Source organism: Dreissena polymorpha, chromosome 5, assembly GCF_020536995.1.
Source record: "Dreissena polymorpha isolate Duluth1 chromosome 5, UMN_Dpol_1.0, whole genome shotgun sequence".
Lineage (NCBI taxonomy): Eukaryota > Metazoa > Mollusca > Bivalvia > Myida > Dreissenidae > Dreissena > Dreissena polymorpha.
In genome coordinates, this window is record NC_068359.1 from 103,387,606 (window position 1) to 103,412,278 (window position 24,673).

Here is a 24,673-nt window from a genome sequence, read left to right on the forward strand (position 1 = left end):
CGGTAAATTTGGATCATATTTTCTTTTTGCTTGAATTTGTTGATGATGTAGAGTTGAAACTGAAAACTTAAAGATTATAGACGAAAACAACTGAACGGTCCATTTATAGGTAATAGGTTCAGCCATTAACTTGTGGATTTTATGCGTATATGGGTTGCGTTTGGGCTGTTTCTGTAGACGTCCGTGGTCTGAGATATGAGTCGCGTTTTGAGAAAACTGGGCATATTGCATGTGCGTACAGTGTCGTCCCAGATTAGCCTGTGCAGTCCGGGACGACACTTTACGCACATTCATTATGTCCAGTTTTGTCAAAACACGACTCATATAATTCGATTAAGTCGGCGTCTATGGTTGAGAAAATCCCCGTGACAGTTCTCTCCGTGTTTTCTCTTTGGGTATCGGACGCGTCGAGAAGACTGTTGCTGCGACTATACTGGTTTTGTCGGTAAATGCTTCCATCCATGCCTGGAACTTTTGATTCTAGCTGATTTACTCGTTGGGTAACGTTTGATTTTTGGACTTCAGGGCTGCTATTTATGTCTTCAGGTCACCGAAAACACCAGTCAATATGCTGGATACTAATGCCTCAGTCAGATGTGTCCGATCTCCAGGCATCGGGAAGACTGGACACGTCGGAGCCGTCCGCCGTCCGATGAGTGACAAAGTTTAAAACCTCAGTCACAAATAGACACCGATCACCGTCCGATCAGCGGCCGACGTTTTTTTCCGCTAATCGGGCTGGCGCCGGCCGATGATCGCACGCACATCGGGTCATTTTGAAGCATCGGGCGGCGTCCGGATTTGTTTTTTATATCACAGTTTGTTTTACCCGACATCGAGCCCTGGAAGGAATCGAGTTGAGATCGCAAAAAGATCGGACGATCAACGAACGATTATCGCCCGGCGTGCGCCCGACATCGGATTCATTGTACGTGTATCATAACCAGCATCGTTCGGCGTCCGTCGGGCATCGTGCGGAGGCCCTCCGGCAATCAGACGGTCGCCGGCCGATGTATATGCCTCTGGGAAATACCTTTACTTTTGCCGATACACGTTCAATGAATCCGATGTCGGGCGATCGCCGGGCTATACCCGTGCGTTGAACGTCCGACCTTGTTTCGATCTCAACTCGATTCCTTCCCGGGCCCGACGTCGGGTTAAATTTTAAGTGAGACTTAAAATTAATCCGGACGCCGCCCGATGCTACAAATTGGCCCGGTTTCCGTGCGATCATCGGCCGGTCGCCAGCCCGATGAGCGGAAAAATACATCGGCCGCTGATCGGACGGTGATCGGTGTCTATTTGTGACTGAGGTATAAGTCTGATTACTGTGATTGAAAGAACAGCTTCAACACGCTGTTAATACAAGTAATGTCTTCAGTATACAGTAACTGTATACTGATACAGTTTGGTTCGGTCAGACATGTTTAGTCGATACTCGATTATACCAGCCTTTAATTAAGAAATTCACTTTCACACGCCGGGTATGCGAATACTTCGTTGACGGATGGCACTTCACTAACAGAGAACAACAAAAGCCACGCGCGAGAGGTGAGTTCTTCAGCTTTTTTGTATTAATGTCCTGTTTATTTGGTTTTTAGACACAGAACATTGTTTGGGTGATTAATGGTATAGCACTTCGTATTGCGAAGAAAGAAATTCGCGGAAAAACGGTGAATTATTAAAAAAAAAAAAAACGATAAAATTCCATCGATAATCAGCATGAATTGAGTGATCAGTACATATTTTAACAAAATAAACATACTTGGAAATAAATCAAGAACGTGCTTACTATTCGAAATAAAAGATCAATATATCCAGTAATGGTACAACATTGAAAATTGAAATGTTTTAAGAGTCGCATGCACATTTTTCATCTGCACTTCGTTTACCGATCATCTAAAAAACAATGGCACTTCGTTTCCCGACATCTAAACACTTTTTTCCATATATAACACACTCGTTTTTTGTGAATCAAAAATGCAGAATTCGCTGTGGAATACTGTTAAAGTAAGCAGGCAATAAATAAAAATGTATGTACTTAGTACGCAAATAAAAAACGAATTACCGAAGCATGTTCTTATCCCTATGAAATATGATTATGATTTGGTATAAATGTGAAAGATAAATGTTAAACAAATTGGATATGTCTAATGAGTTAAATCTGTATGACCATATATTTTAAATTACGTTCTAAACGGGTGATCTAAAGCATTTATCTTTATGTCCAAATGAAGGTACTGAGGCTATTTACTTATATATTAGATAGCATGTCATGAATAATCACTCTGCTTAAACTGCCTCTCAGAGATTAATATCAGCAGCGATGCAGGTCCGAAATTCTATTGGAACTTTTTGGCTCAATGCCAGTAAACGAAAATAGCAATAAAAGAACGGGCGGGGTCGATTTAATCACACGACAGTGGTGTAAAAAGTTATGCATATCCGTCTTTGTTTTTAATATAAACACAACACATGCTGCATATGAAGTTGCATATAAGTGACACAATTATTTATTACAGGATGAGTGAATCGGAGCTTATGAATGCCGCCGACGGTTCGTTGTTGGACATTAGTTTAGAAGAAGAATTGTGTACAAGCGAACGGTTCTCGTGTGAGGCCAGTTATGCTAGGAAAGCCTACTTGAAGCGTCATTTGAAGACACATGAGGATGGATGCATAAAGTGCTCAGTGTGCACTCAGTTCTTTAAGACTGAGGAAGATAAAAGGAAACACATCGAGGACAAACATAGGCCAATCATGTGCGAAAGTTGTGGAAAGGTTTTTTCCACTCGTAACTACATGGAATTCCACAAGAAAACCCATGAGGTAGAGGTTGTAAACTATGACAAGAAATGTCCATTTCCAAACTGTGGGAAGATATATTGGCAGAATTCTAATACCACTTCTGACCAAGTTTGGTGAAGATCGGATGAAAACCGAGAGAGCGGACACTTAATACGGACCGACCGACCGACGGACCGACAGACAGACAAGTTCTATCCTATATAGCACCCTAAACTTCGTTTGTGGGGGTATACTAAGTACTGACTCCATAATATGACATTTAAACATTTTATGTACGCATTCTTTTTTTTTCCAGAATCAGTTGTTTTTACGATTTAATTTTACCCGTGTTTCTTTTAACCAATACAGTGATTTAGGGTCAGGTGAATCGCACTTCGAGCAAACGTTAGCGTTGCGGAAAGGGAAGTGCTCCCTATAAGCAGAGCTCAAAATTAAGGGAGTTTTACCATTCTCTTTTTAATTTTGTTGCTACGCATAAGTATCGTCTTGATGATGCGATTCAAATAAGCACAACCGACATAGGATTTTATGAAGAACAAATGTGTATTTGCCTCATAAAGACCCCTTCACTACCGTTATCTAGAGCCCTGCTATAAGTAAAATTAAACACGATTGTGTTGATCCGCATTATCCATTGTATTTTCATTTCTCTGAATCTCAAGTTACCAATAAAAAACAAGTTCGTTATGTACACATTTATTTAATAATAAATATTATCTTATTTGAAAATTGCAATTATGATATACATAGTATAAATTAATAGTAATGTGATTTTTGAAAAATATATTTTCAAAATGTTTCGTATGAATAGCCATAATATAAATAAATGCATTTAAGGTATAAGATAAAACTCAGTTATTAGAGTGCCCGCTTTGTTGAAAGTCTCCGTAATCTGAAGTGCCCTTTATCGGTAAACAAAGTGCCTGCAACTTTATGTATGCCACCTATTACAACATGCACTATCTTTGTTTATATTTCATTGAATACTATCAAAATTTCAGTATTTGAAGCACAGTGATTACTCTACATGTTGGAATAGCAAACAATTTCTTGCAATAATTCTAAGTAGTTTTATTTTGTTAAAATGTTTACTGTTCATCCAGTTTATGCTGTTTTCCGATCGAATTTTCTATTTTTGGGCAAAACTGTACCATTCTTCCGTGAAATTGTGTATTACCAATACAAAAGGATACACCATTTATCATCTCGACCATGTGTCTTGTCTTAAAAGTTAATCTTTAGGATATAACTTTAAATAAAACAGAGGAACTTACCTCTCGCGCGTGGCGTTTGTTTTTCTCTGTTAGTGAAGTGCCATCCGTCAACGAAGTATTCGCATACCCGGCGTGTTTCAGCCAGCATTTTCTATTTTAAGCGTAATGACAAAGATTGACAAACGGGGCAATACTTACATTTATGTAGATTTGGAACAAACGGATTTTTGTTTATATTGTTGGTATCATGACCTTCACAATATTCGATAATTAAAGCACGGGCCAGCGAAATATGATACATGTATGTCGGCATGTTTTATTTTCACAGCATTTATAATGTACACGTTATCACGTATAGGTTATAAAAGAGTTATTTCATTATATAATACAATAAAGAAACGTGTGCAAAATTAAGTGCAGTTCCATGAGTGCTATATAGAATCTGACTAGTTTATATTAACCACATAATTTTAAGAAAAAAGACCATTTTAATCCTTAAAATGTATATGTTTGTATACCATGAATTTAAGATTAGCGCAATGGTGTTGGTGCGTTCAACGCTGCCAGTACATGAATTATCACAATAAATCTAGTTCAAATGTGACTTAAGACACACATAACGTGGTTCCTATGGCTAGTTAGGAGGTAGTTTGCTATTTATCAGGTAAGCTTATATCTAGGATGTTTTCTACCACATTAAAATCACATAATTTAACTGTCGTCGACGGATCAGTTTTGTAAGACATAAGCCGCATCATAAAGCGTATAATATTAGAAATCCATTTTATGTACATGTAATACTACAAGTAAATATGTTAATGACGAGATAAAAATAAGAGCTTCCATGGGGAAATGGAATACGAGCAAAGGTATCGTATGAGAATGAAGAGGGTACAACCGCGCTACCGTTATTGTTTCTGCTTATTTCGGAGAACCGCTGGGTAGTTACTCAATTTACTTAATGATTTCATTAGCTCTCACCGAGATTTGGCACCACTCAACAATAATTATTGTGGTGATTGCTCTAGATTAATGGATGAACGCAATCAATAGACCACAGACATTTAACAGCAAGTAACTGTTCCAACGGGCATCTTGAACAAATATGTTTAATAAAATTAATACAGGTAACTACACTTAAAATAAAAACCATCAAGTATTATCACACCACGTGCTTGTGTTTGTTTTATTTTTGTAGTATATTGTGTTGGTTTTGTTTTGGTATCTAACATTTACGTTTTCATTGTGCCCTTTGACTCGTGTTTATTGTAAAATGGCTTTTGCTATGTGTTAAGCGTCGGATTTTGGAGAAATGACTGTATATACACTAAGAATCTATGGAGAGGTACTCTGTAATTAACAACCGCCACATCTGTCGGGAATGCAGATACCCCCTGATGAAATGACCGCGCCCTTAACCTTTGCAGCGTGAGCAATTGATTTTTAATGATTCATCCACGCAACAGAGATAGTGCATCTATATTACCAGTGGGATGTATCCCCAAATTGATTTCAAATTAATACAACTAGAAATTCTTATGTGTCGTCTCTCAGCTGCAGTCCTTCAATTGAGTCTCGCTCCGTGAAAACGGGTCTTACTGCATGTGTGTTAAGATTCGTCCCAGACTGGTCTATGCAGTTCCATAATAGTATGTGCAGTGCGCACATTCTAATAACAGGCTACACTTTCCGCATTAAGGGTATATTCGCTAAGAAGACTGAAAATAAGCGAAATGCTTCGTCCCTGATTGGCCTGTGCGGGCAACTAACAAAACATTTGTATCGAAGAAAAAAACATTACCATTTGTTTGAGGTAATTTGTCGAAAAATAACACACCTAACACTAGCGCTATCGGCGGAGTTGTACTAACAATTGAATAAAAAATTCACACAATATAAAGTCAGTAATCATATATGTGTATACTTTATCCGCGCAGCATGGCGAGATGTTTCACCTATCGCCTGATCCGACTTTGGGTCAAGTTAGGTCGAAAACTAGGTAACCATTAAAATGTTTATTTGATAAACGAGTTAGCTTTATGTTTACTTTTTATCATTCTGCACAAAGGTTGGCAAAATCTATCAGTAAATTTCTCATAGCTTTACAATATCTAGGCCAAGTTTGAACCTGGATCAATTGGGGTAAAAAAACTAGGTCAGTCGATCAAATCTTCGAAATGAATCAGTGGCACTGAAGCTTTGTCAGAAACGTTATCATAACAAGTTCGAATCTGCTTCAAGTGACGTAATCAACGTAGTCACATGGTCGAATATTGTAAAAAAAATAATACAATGTTACCATTGTAGAAGCTACATGTATGACTCAATTTGGTCAAATGACAATATTTAGGTCACGTACGAATCCGAAGATATTAAAGGTAAAAAAAACACTAGGTCACCGGGTCAAATCGTAGAAAACCACATACGGAGACTCTTTAATTGCGAGCAGCTTTTAACGTTCTGTGAGATTCCTAAATACATTGTTTTAAGTTTTTATGAAGAGCGGATTTTCCAAATGCAAAGTGACACTAGTTGAGTTGTTAAATTTGCGCACACAAATAAAACGGAAATGCGAAAATGACTTTCTCGTTACGGATCAGTCATTCTGGTAAATCTCATTTAAAAATATGAACACTATAGTAAGATGCGATACATACATGTATATACTGTTGAAATATCGTGTAATTTGTTTCGAGATTTTTTTAAAACCCATTTATGCTTAGCGTCTAGACAAAATGCCTTGGCAAACAGCGTAGACCCAGATGAGACGCCGCATGCGGCGTCTCATCTCGGTCTGCGATGTTTGGTTAAAGGAATTTCTGTAAGAAATATTCTAAATATAGAAATAAATATACTAGACATCTCTTATTTTGGAAATAAATTGATTCAATTTACAAGGATGGGAGAGTCCACTAGGCATAAATGGGTTAAGTATCAATAAGAAACTGTTTTTCCGAGTATACTTAAATAAAATCGCGAACGATTTTGACCAACATAAATTATATTTAACACTACCTTGGTGACAAAACTTACTATAGTATTATACATGTATACACACAGATCAGACCTTGTTATAACAAACATGTACATAAAAAACATTGTGAAAATATTCCAGTTGATTTCCTATTTGGGGTTTATTTTTATGTCCCCCACTATAGTAGTGGGGGACATATTGTTTTTGCCCTGTCTGTTGGTTGGTTGGTCTGTTGGTTGGTTGGTCTGTTGGTTGGTTTGCGCCAACTTTAACATTTTGCAATAACTTTTTCTATATTGAAGATAGCAACTTCATATTTGGCATGCATGTGTATCTCATGAAGCTGCACATTTTGAGTGGTGAAAGGTCAAGGTCAAGGTCATCCTTCAAGGTCAGAGGTCAAATATATGTGGCCAAAATCGCTCATTTTATGAATACATGTACTTTTGCAATATTGAAGATAGCAACTTGACATTTGGCATGCATGTGTATCTCATGGAGCTGCACATTTTGAGTGGTGAAAGGTCAAGGTCATCCTTCAAGGTCAGAGGTCAAATATATGTGGCCCAAATCGCTTATTTTATAAATACTTTTGCAATATTGAAGATAGCAACTTGATATTTTGCATGCATGTGTATCTCATGGAGCTGCACATTTTGAGAGGTGAAAGGCCAAGGTCAAGGTCATCCTTCAAGGTCAGAGGTCAAATATATGTGGCCCAAATTGCTTATTTTATGAATACTTTTGCAATATTGAAGATAGCAACTTGATATTTGGCATGCGTGTGTATCTCATGGAGCTGCACACTTTGAGTGGTGAAAGGTCAAGGTCAAGGTCATCCTTCAAGGTCAAATATATGGGTCAAAATTGCTCATGTAATATCACTTCTGCAATATTGAAGCTAGCAATTTTATATTTGAAATGCGTGTGTATCTCAAGGAGCTGCACATTTTGAGTGGTGAAGGGTCAAGGTCAAGGTCATCCTTCAAGGTCAAATGTCATAAAAGGGGACATTGTGTTTCACAAACACATCTTGTTCAATCTGAAACGTGAAAGAGGCCTTATAATTACTTCTCCTGTTGGTATTTTTAAATATCTCGCGCACTTGTCATCGCGTGCAAACAAAACGCAACTATTCAAAAAGTAATGAAGCGTGATAGAAAACTACCATAATGCGTTGCTGACATTTCACATTTCGATTGTAAAGTTTTCAATTAAAAGTCAGCAAAACTTAACAAGAAATTAATTGTGTTACGACCGAAGTACTGGTAGGTCTTTTAACATATTAACTTTAAGATTTCTTTCGAGTTGCCAGAATCATAAGCAACACTAGCAAGCAAGTAAAATATTCATGAACATTATTTGCACGTAGTACCGGGTATGTCTTAAAATGAGTCGTGTTCTGAGAAAACTGGGCATAATGCATGTGCGTAAAGTGTCGTCCCAGATTAGCCTGTGCAATCCTCACAGGCTAATCAGGGATGACACTTTCCGCTTTTATGACATTTTTCGTTTAAATGAAGTCTCTTCGTAGCTTAAATCCAATTTAGGCGGAAAGTGTCGTCCCTGACTAGCCAGTGCGGACGGCACAGGCTAATCTGGGACGACACTTTACGCACATGCATTATGCCCAGTTTTCTCAGAACGCGGCTCGAATAATGCACATTTCGCTCAAACAACATGGAGAATATTTATTTTTTTTTAATACACCGAAAACACCAATTAAGATTGTATAATTGATCATAACTATCATCAAACAAAACACACATTACACAATGGCATATAGTAAAATACCAAACACCAGTCACCACTAGAAACCATATAAATCACATAAACTTGAACACACACATAGAAACATGCCAGGTAGTAAGATGGAACAAGACAAAATGACTTTTTAGATTTTTCTATTAAATCATTTTAATGCACATTTGATGCAGATTGTTTTGAGGAACTATATTGTAACCGAGACTATTGAACTCTCCCTTATCAGACGGTGATGGGATAATCTCAGATGTGATGCCGTAAACAGATCAGCCCGCGCGCCTTACAGGTGATCACTTCTGCGTCTAGCCTGCGGCTCGATGTTCAACGTCTCGTGGATTTACAAACATATATCACAAAACATAAGTGTACTTAACCGTTTGATTAAATTAACCGCGTTATTGTACGCTGATATTTATCTCCAGTGTTAAGTTAACATTGACATAAATTAGTTTCATAATTTATTTGCACGACGGCGTTCGACAAGCTCATGCGTTTAATGAATAGCTTAAATAGTTCGATTATGGAAACTTAAGTAAATGACATACCTTTTACTTTGCGGAAACATAATTTCTGCACTTAAATAATGTAGGTAATCGAACTTTAGTTACAAAAATAACAGTGATTGAACAATAATGTAATCGTTATTTAATTTTCACGAGAGGTACATGATGTGTTTCTTAATTAACTTAAACTAAACTAACCCCGGTAACGTGCGCTCAGACAACCCATGTGGTCTCAGCGATATGAATCATGCTTGGGACGTCTGTGAAATACTTGAAATACTACAAAGATGTAGCACACGTGAGTTTGTAGACGGACCACAAAAGTACGCGAGTATATGTGATTAAACTAACACCTTTGTGCTATTAATCATATGCATCGTTTGTTACCCTGCAGATATGGAATTAATGCACGCACTGCTTTGTATTTGCACGTGCGCTATTGGACTTACATCCGGGGCCCGTATACGGTACGGGAACTATCAAATCCCCAGTGACACCCATGATAGACAACGGGACCACAACCAGACTGAAAAGAAAGAAAAATGGATGGTAGATTCTGTAAGTAACATTTTGCTTATAATATTAATATTTATATTATCCCTATTCTTATTCGTATTCTTACTCTTGGTATATTTTATTAGTATAATAAATATTTTATAACTACAAACTAATTAATAAGTAGTAATACTAGTACTAGTAGTAGTAGTGCTTGTAATGTAGTAGTAGTAGTAGTAGTAGTAGTAGTAGTAGTAGTGCATGTAGTAGTAGTAGTAGTAGTAGTAGTAGTAGTAGTAGTAGTAGTGCATGTAGTAGTAGTAGTAGTAGTAGTAGTAGTAGTAGTAGTAGTAGTAGTAGTAGTAGAAGTAGTAGTAGTAGTAGTGCATGTAGTAGTAGTAGTAGTAGAAGTAGTAGTAGTAGTAGTGCATGTAGTAGTAGTAGTAGTAGTAGTAGTAGAAGTAGTAGTAGTAGTAGTAGTAGTAGTAGAAGTAGTAGTAGTGCATGTAGTAGTAGTAGTAGTGCATGTAGTAGTAGTAGTAGTAGTAGTAGTAGTAGTAGTAGTAGTAGTAGTAATAGTGCTAGTAGTAGTAGTAGTAGTAGTAGTAGTAGTAGTAGTAGTAGTAGTAGTAGTAGTAGTAGTAGTAGTGCATGTAGTAGTAGTAGTAGTAGTAGTAGTAGTAGTAGTAGTAGTAGTAGTAGTAGTAGAAGTAAGTAGTAGTAGTAGTGCATGTAGTAGTTAGTAGTAGTAGAAGTAGTAGTAGTAGTAGTAGTAGTAGTAGTAGTAGTAGAAGTAGTAGTAGTAAGTAGTGCATGTTAGTAGTAGTAGTAGTAGAAGTAGTAGTAGTAGTAGTAGTAGTAGTAGTAGTAGTAGAAGTAGTAGTAGTAGTAGTGCATGTAGTAGTAGTAGTAGTAGTAGAAGTAGTAGTAGTAGTAGTAGTAGTAGTAGTAGTAGTAGTAAGTAGTAGTAGTAGTAGTGCATGTAGTAGTAGTAGTAGTAGTAGTAGTAGTAGTAGTAGTAGTGGTAGTAGTAGTAGTAGTGCATGTAGTAGTAGTAGTAGTAGAAGTAGTAGTAGTAGTAGTAGTAGTAGTAGTAGTAGTAGTAGTAGTAGTAGTAGTAGTAGTAGTAGTAGTAGTAGAAGTAGTAGTAGTAGAAGTAGTAGTAGTGCATGTAGTTGTAGTAGTAGTAGTAGTAGTAGTAGTAGAAGTAGTAGTAGTAGTAGTAGTAGTAGTAGTAGTAGTAGTAGTAGTAGTAGTAGTAGTAGTAGTAGTAGTAGTAGTAGTAGTAGTAGTAGTAGTAGTAGTAGTAGTAGTAGTAGTAGTAGTAGTAGTAGTAGTGTAGTAGTAGTAGTCAGTAGTAGTAGTAGTAGAAGTAAGTAGTGTAGTAGTAGTAGTAGTAGTAGTAGTAAGTAGTAGTAGTAGTAGTAGTAGTAGTAGTAGTAGTAGTAGTAAGTAGTAGTAGTAGTAGTAGTAGTAGTAGTAGTAGTAGTAGTAGTAGTAGTAGTCGTCGTAGTAGTAGTAGTAGTAGTAGATAGTAGTAGTAGTAGTAGTAGTAGTAGTAGTAGTAGTAGTAGTAGTAGTAGTAGTAGAACTAGTAGTAGTAGTAGTAGTAGTAGTAGTAGAGTAGTAGTAGTCGTTAGTAGTAGTAGTAGTAGTAGTAGTAGATAGTAGTAGTAGTAGTGTAGTAGTAGTAGTAGTAGTAGTAGTAGTAGTAGTAGTAGTAGTCGTAGTATAATGTAGTAGTCAGTAGTAGTAGTAGTAGTAGTAGTAGTAGAGTAGTAGTAGTAGTAGTAAGTAGTAGTAGGTAGTAGTAGTAGTAGTAGTAGTAGTAGTAGTAGTAGTAGTAGTAGTAGTGTAGTAGTAGTAGTAGTAGTAGTAGTTGTAGTAGTAGAAGAAGAAGTAGGAGTAGATTTCTATAGATCGTACGCAGTACCACATTATTTCAGTACACTGGGCGGCGACCACTCAGTAACATTCACCGATGTACGTTAATTAATTCCGACCAAGTTCAGACATTTCTCGTCTACCGCTAATCATCGACAAGGAAAGCGGGGAAGGCGCATCAATCATCAACTAATGACCTGACCTAATGGATAATGCTGTAAGGTCGACGCGCTCGTCATTGATGCCTTAAGATACAACAGATATAGAAAAATTAACCATATCAATTGAAATAATTAGTAGTTTGCATCTTTGCTTAATCAATAGCGTATATGGTGTAAAAACGATGTTCTTAATGTTTGAAACGAATAATATTTATGCAATCGAAATCCGAGTTCGATTATTAAGTTTACTTACATTACACATAATATCAAAGTCAAACCTCCAGCAATCAACAGGAATACATTCGGCAATGATTATCAGTGTTTCTACCAATGTTTAATTTTCTTGGAGATAACATGTCGCGCTAGAGGTCAAGTCGTCGTGACATTATCTACTTGCTCACCGGTCGAGCGGCGTTCCATATCACACCTAGCGGCATATGATCTGCCAGGTTGCGGTGTGAGGTCAAGATGAAAGATAGGTTCTTACATTTCATAAGTCCATGAAGTAAAGATTGGTATAAAAAAGCAACGATACAACCTACACGGCACTGCAGGGGAAACGCAACATTTTTTCTCCAACGCCAATGTGCGTTCGCTTTTTTATCAAACCCAAAGCGCGTTGCAGTGTTAAAATATACGTGAATAAACGGAACGCACTTTCGAAGAACTTAATAAATCCGCATATCGTTATTCTATCCTCCTCCACCTCCTCATCATCATCCCCCTCCTCCTCCTCTTCCATCTCGTCGTCGTCATCGTCATCGTCATCATCAACATCTGGACGAAAACATAGGATAAAACCCACAATATTAAAACATATTAAAATTAAGACTTTCGTCCCATTATGTTAAAAATTGAATCTGGGAGAGATAGAAATGTTCCTTAAACAAACTTAAATGTAGTATGTAGCTCAAATGATAACATTTTGTAATGGTATTTTCTTTTTATACTGATATTAGAAAAATGGATATTGACAAATCCTATTATAACCGACCTAGTATGCATTGAATGCAAACGTGGAGTACCGATAATGCTATAATGGCCTAAATGCATTTTTAACACCTTATTGTATACTATTTTGGTCACTTTCGCATTACTATGCATGTGCTTATTGCCTATATATTGTCAGTTTTGTATTTATAACGGTGACCTGGAATTGTTAAAGTTATATGAATTAAACTTTCTGTTCTATTATGATGTGTTCTGTATTAATACGACATAACTGAAAGATACGGTATATCGATGACATCAAACGCCTATACTGTATAGTAGTCATATGCGTTTTCGTACAAGCATCGTAGAAATGTAGAAACGTCCACACCAATTTTATATAGATTACTAGTGTTTGTAAGTTATATCAGACAGCTCACAATTATACCTGAGGCATTTAAACGACTTCAAAAACGTGAGATATCTCCGGTATTACCGAATACTGTACTCGGAGGCTCTGAGCCCACATCGTATGGCTTTTTATGTCCCCCACTATAGTAGTGGGGGACATATTGTTTTTGCCCTGTCTGTTGGTTGGTTGGTCTGTTGATCTGTTGGTTTGTTTGCGCCAACTTTAACATTTGCAATAACTTTTGCAATATTGAAGATAGCAACTTGATATTTGGCAGGCATATATATCTCATGGAGCTGCACATTTTGAGTGGTGAAAGGTCAAGGTCAAGGTCATCCTTCAAGGTCAAATGTCAAATATATGGGTCAAAATCGCTCATTTAATGTACACTTTTGCAGTATTTCAATATTCAAGATAGCAACTTGATATTTGGCATGCATGTGTATCTCATGGAGCTGCACATTTTGAGTGGTGAAAGGTCAAGGTCAAGGTCATCCTTCAAGGTCAGAGGTCAAATATATGTGGCCCAAATCGCTCATTTTATGAGTACTTTTGCAATATTGAAGATAGGAACTTGATATTTGGCATGCATGTGTATCTCATGGAGCTGCACATTTTGAGTGGTGAAAGGTCAAGGTCAAGGTCATCCTTCAAGATCAGAGGTCAAATATATGTGGCCCAAATCGCTTATTTTATGAATACTTTTGCAATATTGAAGATAGCACGTTGATATTTGGCATGCATGTGTATCTCATGGAGCTGCATATTTTGAGTGGTGAAAGGTCAAGGTCATCCTTCAAGATCAAATATATGGGTCAAAATTGCTCATGTAATGTCACTTCTGCAATATTGAAGCTAGAAATTTTATATTTGAAATGCATGTGTATCTCGTGGAGCTGCACATTTTGAGTGGTGAAGGGTCAAGGTCAAGGTCATCCTTCAAGGTCAAACGTCATATAGGGGGACATTGTGTTTCACAAACACATCTTGTTGTTTTTGTGTTTGCTTAATGTGAAGTAGCGAACGACACAATATGGAGTTTGATTTTACTAATATCCATGTTTTGCAAGTGCATGATATGAACCAGTGCGGGAATATTCGTCATTTCAAATGACCATTCTAGTTCTTTTTGCTTTCTTTTATAAATATTAAAGACTATACTAAATTTACCTGTAATATATAAGTGAATACATGTTATGACATTAACAAATTGAAAGTCTGTGAACAATTTCCTGTAACTCCTCTGCTTTGCAAATCCAGGAAAAGTAGCGGAGTCACATTTTATCCATTTAGGCGTTAATATGGCTCATTGTGAGTATTGGCACCACTCTCAATGTAACGCGCTGGCTTGCTATTTTCTGGCTTACGAAAACACTGACCGCCAACCGACGGCGAATGTACGCACCAACTGTTGTCATACCGTTATACTATAGGTCACATATGATGATATTGATGGTGATATCTGCTAATGGTATGTACAATTCGATATACTAGATCTGTAGTGTTAAGTAGTTCATATATCATTATTAAAATCACTAGTGCAACGCAAACAGTTGATTTTAAAATGTCAAACATTTTAATACCGGCAAATTGTTTTGAACTTGAATTTTCTTGTTCAATGGCTAATTACTGTGTTGTTGTGTTTTTCTTCATGATATTAATTTCCTTAATTCTGGATTTATTTCTTAACTTAAACGAATGATAATACTGTTTTAATTGGTAGTGAAGTTATATTTACGTTTTTTTAAGTGCTAGTTTTATTTGCTGGTTTATTCATGACTACCGGTAATCTGCAGTGACATACACATACATTGCGGGTTTATTCATAAGTACCGGTAATCTGCAGTGACATAAACATACATTGCGGGTTTATTCATAAGTACCGGTAATCTGCAGTGACATAAACATACATTGCGGGTTTATTCATAAGTACCGGTAATCTGCAGTGACATACACATACATTGCGGGTTTATTCATAAGTACAATTCAGTCGATCAAACTTTATGTCATGTAAGAAATTAGAGTCATTCACCGGTACACCGTACTCCTACAAGGCAATCAATTATTCTATTCGATAACAATTCATTTAAGTTACTCTGACTCATTAAATAAACATTTACTGAGTTTGAAGTAACTGCCATGTACTAACAGTGGCACTGAGTGCAATGCGTTCTGATCACAACTAATAACATGATATTAGTACAATGCGATTTATGCTTATTAAAGACTACATAGTCTATTAAAGGTTTCACAATTCGAAATTGAATAAAAAAAACGCGCATTCAATATCACGATTTGCAAGTCCATAATTTTGTCAGTATAAAGAGTGCGGATTATTATTTGTTTAATGTCCAATAATGGGTAAACCATTATGATTAAATCTAGCTGCCCATAGGCTTTCACTACAAACCCTTAGCTTATTTGTACTTGTCAGTTATTGGGAACATTACGCCCCAGCAACCAGTATATTTCCTCGGCTAAAATATGTTCCTCCTTTGCTCGAAGTTAAATACTGAGTACAGTTGAACACGGGCTACATGACCGGATAGGCTAGCTCAATTGGTAGAGGGCTGGTCCGAGCATCGCGGTTTGGTTCCACAATTTGTGGGGATAGGTCACGAAATGCTTTCTACGGCCTCTCTTCCCCTATCTCAGATAAAAGTTTGGCAGTTATTGGTTCCTTGTGTAAGTGTGGGCGCTTAGTAAGGGTAAATCAACAATCGCTGGAAAAGAGCGACTTGGTTTAAGTGACCTACGCGATATGACTGAAATTATGTTAAAAACGGCGAAAATCACAAGTAAACTAAACAAACACAACTAACCAGATTTCTAGCAAATAAATAAATACCGTCATAGTGATGCTGCTGATTCTGGTCACAAAGACGATGACGATGTATTGCACAGCAAAAATCGCAGATGAAAGAATAGTTTCCACAAAAAACACCTATTATGGGAATCATATTATTGTGAATAAAGTTTATTAATTGAATTGGTTTGTCATTTTGATTTTCCATGAATTATGTAGAAATACAGTTGTTATGAGGGGAACACGATACAGTAATGACACGTTGATCTAGTTAGGCGTTAAACACACATGTAAAGTCTGTTTCCGTCCTTCCATTCATTCGAGACGTATGCATGTGGTAAAACATCTCTAGTTGCCGAATAAGTCCCTCAGTGTCTTAATTGCATTAGGGTTATGAATTAAGAAGTTCTTTTTTTTTCATTTGTTTAGAGGTCCATTCTTCCGTCCGTAAATCTGGTTTTATTGTGCCCTTCGTTACTCGAAAATATCGTTGCTAGAGTGATTAAACTTGATTAAACAATGGTTTACCATCAATTGGATGTTTTCTTTAATTGCGAAGTTTTGAGAAACACTGGCATGTGGGTGTCCGGACACATGTCTAGTTCAACTATTAAATCTGTGTTATCTTTGATTTTGTGTTATACGAAGTCAGCTTATGTAACGTTATTGCCATTTAATCCTTTTATCACCAGCAACAGGTGTTCTTAATTTCACATTCAACCAAAATCATTTAAATTATATGTTGTCTGCAAATAAAATCTGCATTCCTCGTGATCTAAGACATGATACCTCCAGCAAATGTAATTATTTATCCGCGTTAAATGCAATCACAATCAGTGATAATGACTTTTTCGTTTGCCAGCAACAGGTAATATGAACGCATCTATGAAGATAATCAGCATCATTTCCGTATTATGTCTGATTCCAGTAGTGTATACATTCTACGAAATGTGTAAAATCTGTTTTACTAGCGTGTATCATACCAATCAAAATACTTTGTGTCTGGAAAAATCAGCCGTAAAATCATCACATAACGTTCACATCAGATGCGTTTTTTTAAGGGTACGATCATTAATGATTTTAAAATGAGTGTTTGAGCATGGTATGCGCACATTTGAATGAATTTTCATATCAGATTGTTATATTTTACATTCATTTGCAGTAATGACGTTTAACTGCCTAGATCAAACCGAGATGGACTCTCATTCATTCCTTAAACGCTTAACCGAATTATACTTTAAAAAAACTTTTGCCTATGATATTCTCGGGACGAGTTCCAAACATAACTTTAATTCCGGTATGTATCATTCAAATGAAAACACTGATGAATCTTCATCATTTACTCATTCTGTTGTACCTTAAAAAGAAATATCAGGCAAGTCCTACGCATGCGAAAGTCATTTATTTGTTTGTTTTATAATATAAAACAATTATTTACCGGACGCGATTTTATGCCATGATATCACAGCCGACATACCTAAATGAGTCTGACATGGGATGTTTCAAGGCAGACCATTTAGCACCAACACATGGCAAAGTTCATGGTGACCTCATTCGACTGCCCATATAGCGATTATATACTGGTAGGTGTCAAAATAAGGAGAAAACGTGGTTTATCTTCACTAAAATATCGACAAATGGGGTAGATCGGTAGGTCTGCCATGGGGTAGCTCGGTAGGTCTGCCAAACTGTGTTTAAGCTCAACTAAGAACAATGAGGTCAGGGTAAGCTTTTTCGCGATCGTCCTTTTTTTCGTCGTTTGTCGTCAACGCTTGCCTTGTAAACACAATGGAGACAATACACCTAATCTTTATGACATTAATAAAACATTTTTCTGAATGTTTTTCGACTATGTTCGAAACTCGATGACGAGAATTTAAAAAAAACTATGTCCTGGGCAAATTTAAACAAAAGGCGCGTTGTCCATCATAATGCCCATTCTTTTTGAAACTTGAATCGGAAAATTTTCCGCAGTAATATTTCGGCTATGTTTAAAACTAGGTTAGGTGGCGTTTAGGACTTTGTCAAACGGTCAAATTATAAAAAAGCTTCAAAGACTCTATATGCTATATTCATTGTCTAATCTTTAAGAAACTTAGTATAAACATTGGACCCAACGATATCTCACCCGAGTATTAAACATGTAACGTGTGGTGGAAATTAACGTCAATCCCTAGGTCAAATTTAAGAAAACGCCCGTGAACACTCTAGATGACAATTTATTGACCGATCTTAATGAAGTTTGGTTTTAATATTTATTCCAAGTATATCTCAGCCGACTTCGAAACTGGATTATTTGGGTTCAACAGCAAGGACTCAGAAAATATTTAAAAAAAAGTGTAGTATCTGGGCTGAGTTGAAAAATGAATGCGTTTGTTTAAACTATGGCAGTTTTTTGGGGCAGTTTTCCTTTCAAGTATGTCATGAAACCTTGTGAACACTACCTGTGGAGAACTGTTAAGTTACTTTAGGTCTCAGGTGAGCGCCATAGTGCGTTTGGTACGTCTTGTCGTAAGATTTTTTTTTCACTGAAAACAAGTTATTTCGCACTTTCATACTGCTGGTAAATGAAAACATCTTCTCAATATCTTTGATCCATATTGTAACTTTGATTCTAGCTTGCACTTTGTTCACACTGATATTACATCTCACAGGTAATCTACGACGACTACCAGGCGGACGCTCCGGTAACAATGTCAACGGAAGAGGTATGTCCGCCGGCCCTTCTGGGAGCCGACGATTACGAGGCCTGCAACGTTACCGCGTGCAGCAGTGACGTAGAATGTAGCGCGGACTTCAGGTGTTGTTACAATGGCTGCGTGTTCACCTGCGTCCCGGAAGTGAAACCCGCCGCTCGTGAGTGAACAAATTTAACTACAAATCTTTTGATACTTTTATCAAAAAGCGGTAAAAGTGACATGCTCGCATATATGTTTTTTTTTTAAATGTCATTTAACGTTTTTACATAAACACTAAACTATTCTGGTTAATTTAAAATATTTAAAAATATCAAGGAAAAACAGTTTAGAAACCCGGGTCATATTCGCTACAACAGATCCTTGTTCTCATTGAAGAGTCTTATTTCTCTTGTTTAAATATTATGTACTTTACAGTTGAACTCTCTTACATTTTTTGCACAATTTTTATGTGTATGTTCGGACAGGTTTTTTTTAAAGTGCAGTCCGAACGGTCTAATCAGGGACTTTCCGTCAAAACTCGATTTTCTTTTAGTAGAGACATCCTTTAATCGAACAATTCCATCGAAGCGGAAATTGTCGTTCCAGATTCGCATGTGCGGACTGCGCAGGCATATCTGGGACGACACTTTACGCACACGCATTGAACCCCGTTTTACCAGAGCGAGGCTAAAGTAGTTTAAATATTTAACATTTCAGTTTTGGATTGGAAGAAGGAACCCCGGCGGTCTCGATCAGGTTTGTTGGAAAGAACCATTGAAATCAGTGTAATGCAAACAATAACGCCATTGGTACGAACATAGAACGACAAATGTTTTGAATAAAATACGATTTATCGAAAATGATATATGCATGTTGATGTTTTTTTGTGTGTGACGGAATAAGTAGTTTTAATGTCACATGCTTTACATTTTACACACTGTTTAATGCGTATTGTACTTTTTTTTGTTAAGGTCAGAAACAACCCATAGCGTTTGTAAGTTGTCTTTCTTTACATGGCTTTTGTTTGATAATGCCACGAATGCAGAAATGATGAGTGTTTAAAGGCGGAAACTATAAGTCGGCGAATGTTTCGACTGCCCAGTTTTTACCGTTATTATATATTTTCATTACAGGAATCTCGTGGCTAATAGAGGGGAAGCCATCATTGGACGTTGGAGGTATATGTTCTTGCTTTAACTCTTTCAGGGCTGGAACCGAATTTTGAAGGCCTTTGCAAACAGTTTGAATCCAGATGAGACGCCACAGAACGTGGCGTCTCATCAGGATCTAAACTGTTTGCTATTCTGATAGTATTCTTTGAAAAAAAATCGAAGAATATGCTAATTTTAGAAATTCAACAGACGACCTTTTAGCAGACGCAAAATTTCCCAGCATGCAAAGGGTTAATTATGTGCTGTTAACTGCTTATTCATGCAGAATTATACAACCAAGTCTTCTAGTGCATCGTTCATTTGTCAATCAAACTTAAAATAAAAACAAGCACACATGCGATAATTTCCTGGTGAAATAACAGCTCAAACTATAAAGTTAAAAGACCATACTCCGCAATATTTGTTTGTACCAGAAAAGCAGCACTATAACATTTATGCGTTTCTCTGAAGTTTCGTTAATATGTTTAAGTGAAACCGTGTGTTCGAAATCATGCGAGATGCAAAAACGCGACGGTAACAAAACAGCAATTGAGAGAAAATGTTTGTTCAAATACGAATGATTTTTACTTTGTGCGTTACCCACTTGGATCATAACGATTTTAACGTATCGGCGGTTACTGCACACTGCATCAAAACCCGGTGTAGCCCGTCATGGTAAATGAATTATTACCAACGCGTTAATTATTTGAGACTTTTATTTCTAAGCTGAACCACGTGGCTGTCTGGGAATTTCAGAAGTTAATCAATTTTGTGAGTGTTCCTTTTTTAATTCGCCAGTCTTCGTCCAGATTTGAGACCACATGCAGTCTGATATTATAAGCTTTGTACATCCATCAGTAAATTTAGTTTAAATGAAGACCGACAGCTGATGTCAAGCAACACGTTTTAACGGTGGTATGTTTTATCACAATAAAAGTCTAACATTAAAGAGACATTTTCCCATGTTGGTAAATTGAAAAAAAAATGAAAAAAAAAAGAAGATTTTTTTTAGATTTGCAAATTTTCGTTTTATTCATGGTATTTGCGAGGAAACGGTTATAGTGAACATTTACCATGCTAATTAATATCCATGATATGCATCTTTTGACGATTTAAAAACCGGAACAAACGCAAAACGATTGAATAATTTGAAGAGTTCTGTTGTTATCGGTATGTTTTGTGATAAAACGAGGATTGCATATACAAAGTATAAAATACATTAATAACTATGAACACGGATGGCTGAGTGGTTTATGTGTTAGATTTTCACTCCACGGATCAGTGTTTCGAGCCCTGTTAAGGATTACTTTTTTCTTTCTTTAATTCTTTTCGTGTTTAATACTTGTGCTATAAAGTTTCAATGTTGTTATTTATCAATTTCAAGCATTTAATGAAACACTTCAATACAGGCCAAATCTGTGAAAAGGTCTCTTTAACCGTAGTTGGTTGAATCAAATGAAAACTGTTTTATATAACGTAGGTGTGCAAATAAACAGAGGAAGCTTTTGCAACTGTATGTGTGTTATATATATTTATATATTAAGTAGTCGTTTCTACGTGAAAAATATAGTATAGAAACAAATGTACACGATAAAAAGAAAATTAATTATGCGTGGTCTATGTAAGCTTTTAGAACGTTATCCACACTTAAATAACGCTATATATGCTAAACAATTCATTGTGTCATAGTAAAATAAAATTTAGTATTATAAACTTATTCTCAACAAACTTAAGTTACAGCGAAAAAAGGTTCCGAACACGTACATAATACATAAAATTATAACTTATGTGCACAACTCTAAACCCGCACAAAATCTGACTGGTTCCGAGCATGTTTTCAATCACTGTCGCATACATGCCATTGTGTTCACATCAAATATAGTTTGAATAATGTTCCTATACATTTTGAATACAAACTATAAAGCTATAAAAATTATATATACAATGGCATTAAGTAGAACATAACCATGCTTTTAATGAAATTAGAAACAAGTTGCAAAGCTGTTATCATTCTAGATTGTTTGGAAGGATTTGACTTGTGACTGCTGTTGACCCATACGGGTTGCACCCACCGAGGTGTTTGTCTGAGTTCAGTCATGTGAACCCCGCGTTTCACTGCAGGAGAGCCGTGCAGCACGACGCCACCTGACCCGGACGAGGACCCGCTGCTCTGCCCCCATGGGTACTTCTGTCACGTGACCGACAGCGCCAAGCCGCATCGAGGCATTCCGAACAGCGGATACTGTGTGAAACAGACCGACGGACAGTGTAAACAATTACAATTATTTTGCTAACCGAAATCATATACTTCCATTATATTTAGTTCAGTTGAGAATGCGGTGACGAAAGCTTCTATACTGTTTATTTACTGGTGTGATATTTTCCCGGGGATATTTACTTTTTCGTTTCTGTATGCAATGTGAAACTATTTAAATAATTAAGATTCAAGTACATATTATACCTTCCATCAATCTTACAAGCGTTTTTTTGTATTTTATATAATTATACGCAGTCCGTCGTTAACTAACATTAATTTTGATATATTTTGTCTTATGTTCGGCAGATTCTCAGAAGAATGAAGAAATCGTTATAACAGCGGGTCTAAAACAGCCAAATACATGCACCATCGACAATATACGACTTCTCGAGGGGGCGAGTATACGGCTGCACCGGAAAACATGGCAAGTGTACAAGGCTCATACATATATTTATGAACGAGCCTCGTTCTGGGAAAAATGGACATAATGCATGTGCGCAAGTGTGCGTTATTTTAATTTTAGGTTCTTTGCCATGCATGTTTTTGTACGGGTTTTTAAGTATCTACTTTGCTTATTGCACGCTTGAAGTTATTTGTTGAAATAGTGCTTCAAAGATTTGGTATGACATGATACGCATCAACTGGACAATACGAAAGGTCGCAAAATGAAGAAAGGGAGAACAGAAACCCCGGCACTCCGGACCATATTTATACGACTCATTGACTCAGCCAATTAAGTGGCTAGTGTCTTTTTAAATACATCTTTTGAAATTAGCCTCGTTTTCGTCAACAATATGGACGTAACTTATCGAAATATACCAAATTATGCCATGGTTTAGTTTAACGTTTTCTTTTTTTAGATGCGCGTTATTAATTAAATGATGATAACTCAATAAGAAATAATATTTGCAGTATCATTTTCCCAACAGTTTTATTTCGCTTATAGTTCATACGCGTACTTTTATGTTGGAATATGTGAAAGTATCATAATAGCCAAGTCGTTAATCTGTAAACAGCTCTATTTAAATAATTATACACAGCAAAATAAATGCTTTATTTACAGCCGCTGTAAGCGTGGATACCTGTCTTGTAAAAGGATTAAAAGAAAGAATAGCGTCGATGTAAAACCGACATCCAGATCACGGTCGAGTAAAAAACGAGGTAACAAAACAGAACTTACAAATATATTTATATGAATTCAAAAAATGTACATCGAGCTTTTTTCTCGGTTTTTTAAGCCATCCACTTCCAGCTACAAGTAAATATATCATATTAAGATGTTGAGTTCAGCACATTAATGAACTTATTAAACATAAATAAAAATAAAGTGTAGTGTAAGTGTATGACTTTTGTTTTGTTTCAGATAAGAAGAACGATAAACGCAGGAGGAATAATTCATGATGCTGTAGAGATACATGCACTCCAGTTTATCTTACACGGTGTTTAACTGCAAGCAACAAGCCGCAATGTGCTACAACCAAATAGATGTTATGAAAAACTTTTTTAAAACATGACAGATATGTTGATATTATTGATGTGAAAAATACTAAGTAGAAAGAGTCAAGTTTAAAGCTTCCGTATTTGACATTCTCAATGAAAATACGACTTTTAAAGCGTATCTTTTAATAAGTCAGTTGTAATATGTGATCTGTAATTGTGCAAGTTATGCTTGTGGGTAACTGCTGCTTATTGAAATACATGAATTATTATTTCGTTGACAATCATGTCTATATATGCAAAACAAATACGTTGAATAGGCACGGACCACGAGGTACTCTATCTGGCAGAAAAACGTATATATGTTGTAGTATGACATACTCATATGGCGGTTCTAGTACTTGGTTGTACATTAATCGATGATCTTCTACGCCTTGAACATGTTTCTACGTGACGCTAACTTTTGGAACCGGAAAACCTTATTAATATTTTGTTCATCGAAGGTTTACTTAGTAGCAATCAATTCTTCAAAGTGATTGTAAACGGAAATTCATGCAATTTCGAAACAGTCTGCCCCTATATATTTACGAAGACATTAGACTATAAATTTGATATGAAAGATGTCTGGCATAGCCAATAAGTCCACATAAATCATTCTTATCTACTATTATTTAAGCGTGCATCTCTACTCACGATATAATACACACCCGCGAACTCTTTGGAGGATTTATTACAATAATTATTTGTTTTTAGTAAAACATTTTTTATTTACAAGTCTGTTTTTTCCTTTTGTCAGAGCATTATAAACGTTCCCAGAATAAAATTAAAAGCAATCAGCAAAACACTAGTACACGGATCATTATTCAGCATAGCAAATCAGGTTGAGACAAGATTTCATTACTAACCATAATTTAAAATGGCAAAGGTACCGCAAGTATTTTCTATATTGTGTGTTTGTAGAAATCAGCGCATCTATCTGTCCATGGTAGAACGATAACACCAACGTGAATAATGTTAATATTCTTCTGGTAGTTCGATAAGTATAATTACATCTCTATTGCATTATCTTATAAAAAGCTAATCGCAGTGCGTACTACTGTAATAAACATTAACAAAAACTTCGACAGGTTTTATTCTAATAACCCAAAAACTGCACACGATATGCCATTTCAAAAGTAAACAGCTGATTGATATTAAAT

The 24,673-nt window shown here is 36.4% G+C and overlaps 2 protein-coding genes across 2 annotated transcripts in view; one reads left to right on the forward strand and one right to left on the reverse strand.

Annotated features, from left to right (window-relative positions):
- LOC127832643 (zinc finger CW-type PWWP domain protein 1-like) overlaps nucleotides 1–24,673 on the reverse strand; it is a 217,689-nt gene that overhangs the window by 152,451 nt on the left and 40,565 nt on the right. The window lies entirely within an intron of this gene.
- On the forward strand, nucleotides 4,574–23,749 carry LOC127832659 (uncharacterized). The gene is made up of 9 exons (XM_052358271.1): nucleotides 4,574–4,686; nucleotides 9,658–9,821; nucleotides 18,606–18,807; nucleotides 19,347–19,385; nucleotides 19,763–19,807; nucleotides 21,902–22,048; nucleotides 22,344–22,461; nucleotides 23,101–23,198; nucleotides 23,401–23,749. Exons 2-9 carry the CDS (start codon nucleotides 9,660–9,662, stop codon nucleotides 23,436–23,438), a joined length of 849 nt encoding a protein of 282 aa, XP_052214231.1. The 5' UTR covers nucleotides 4,574–4,686; nucleotides 9,658–9,659; the 3' UTR covers nucleotides 23,439–23,749.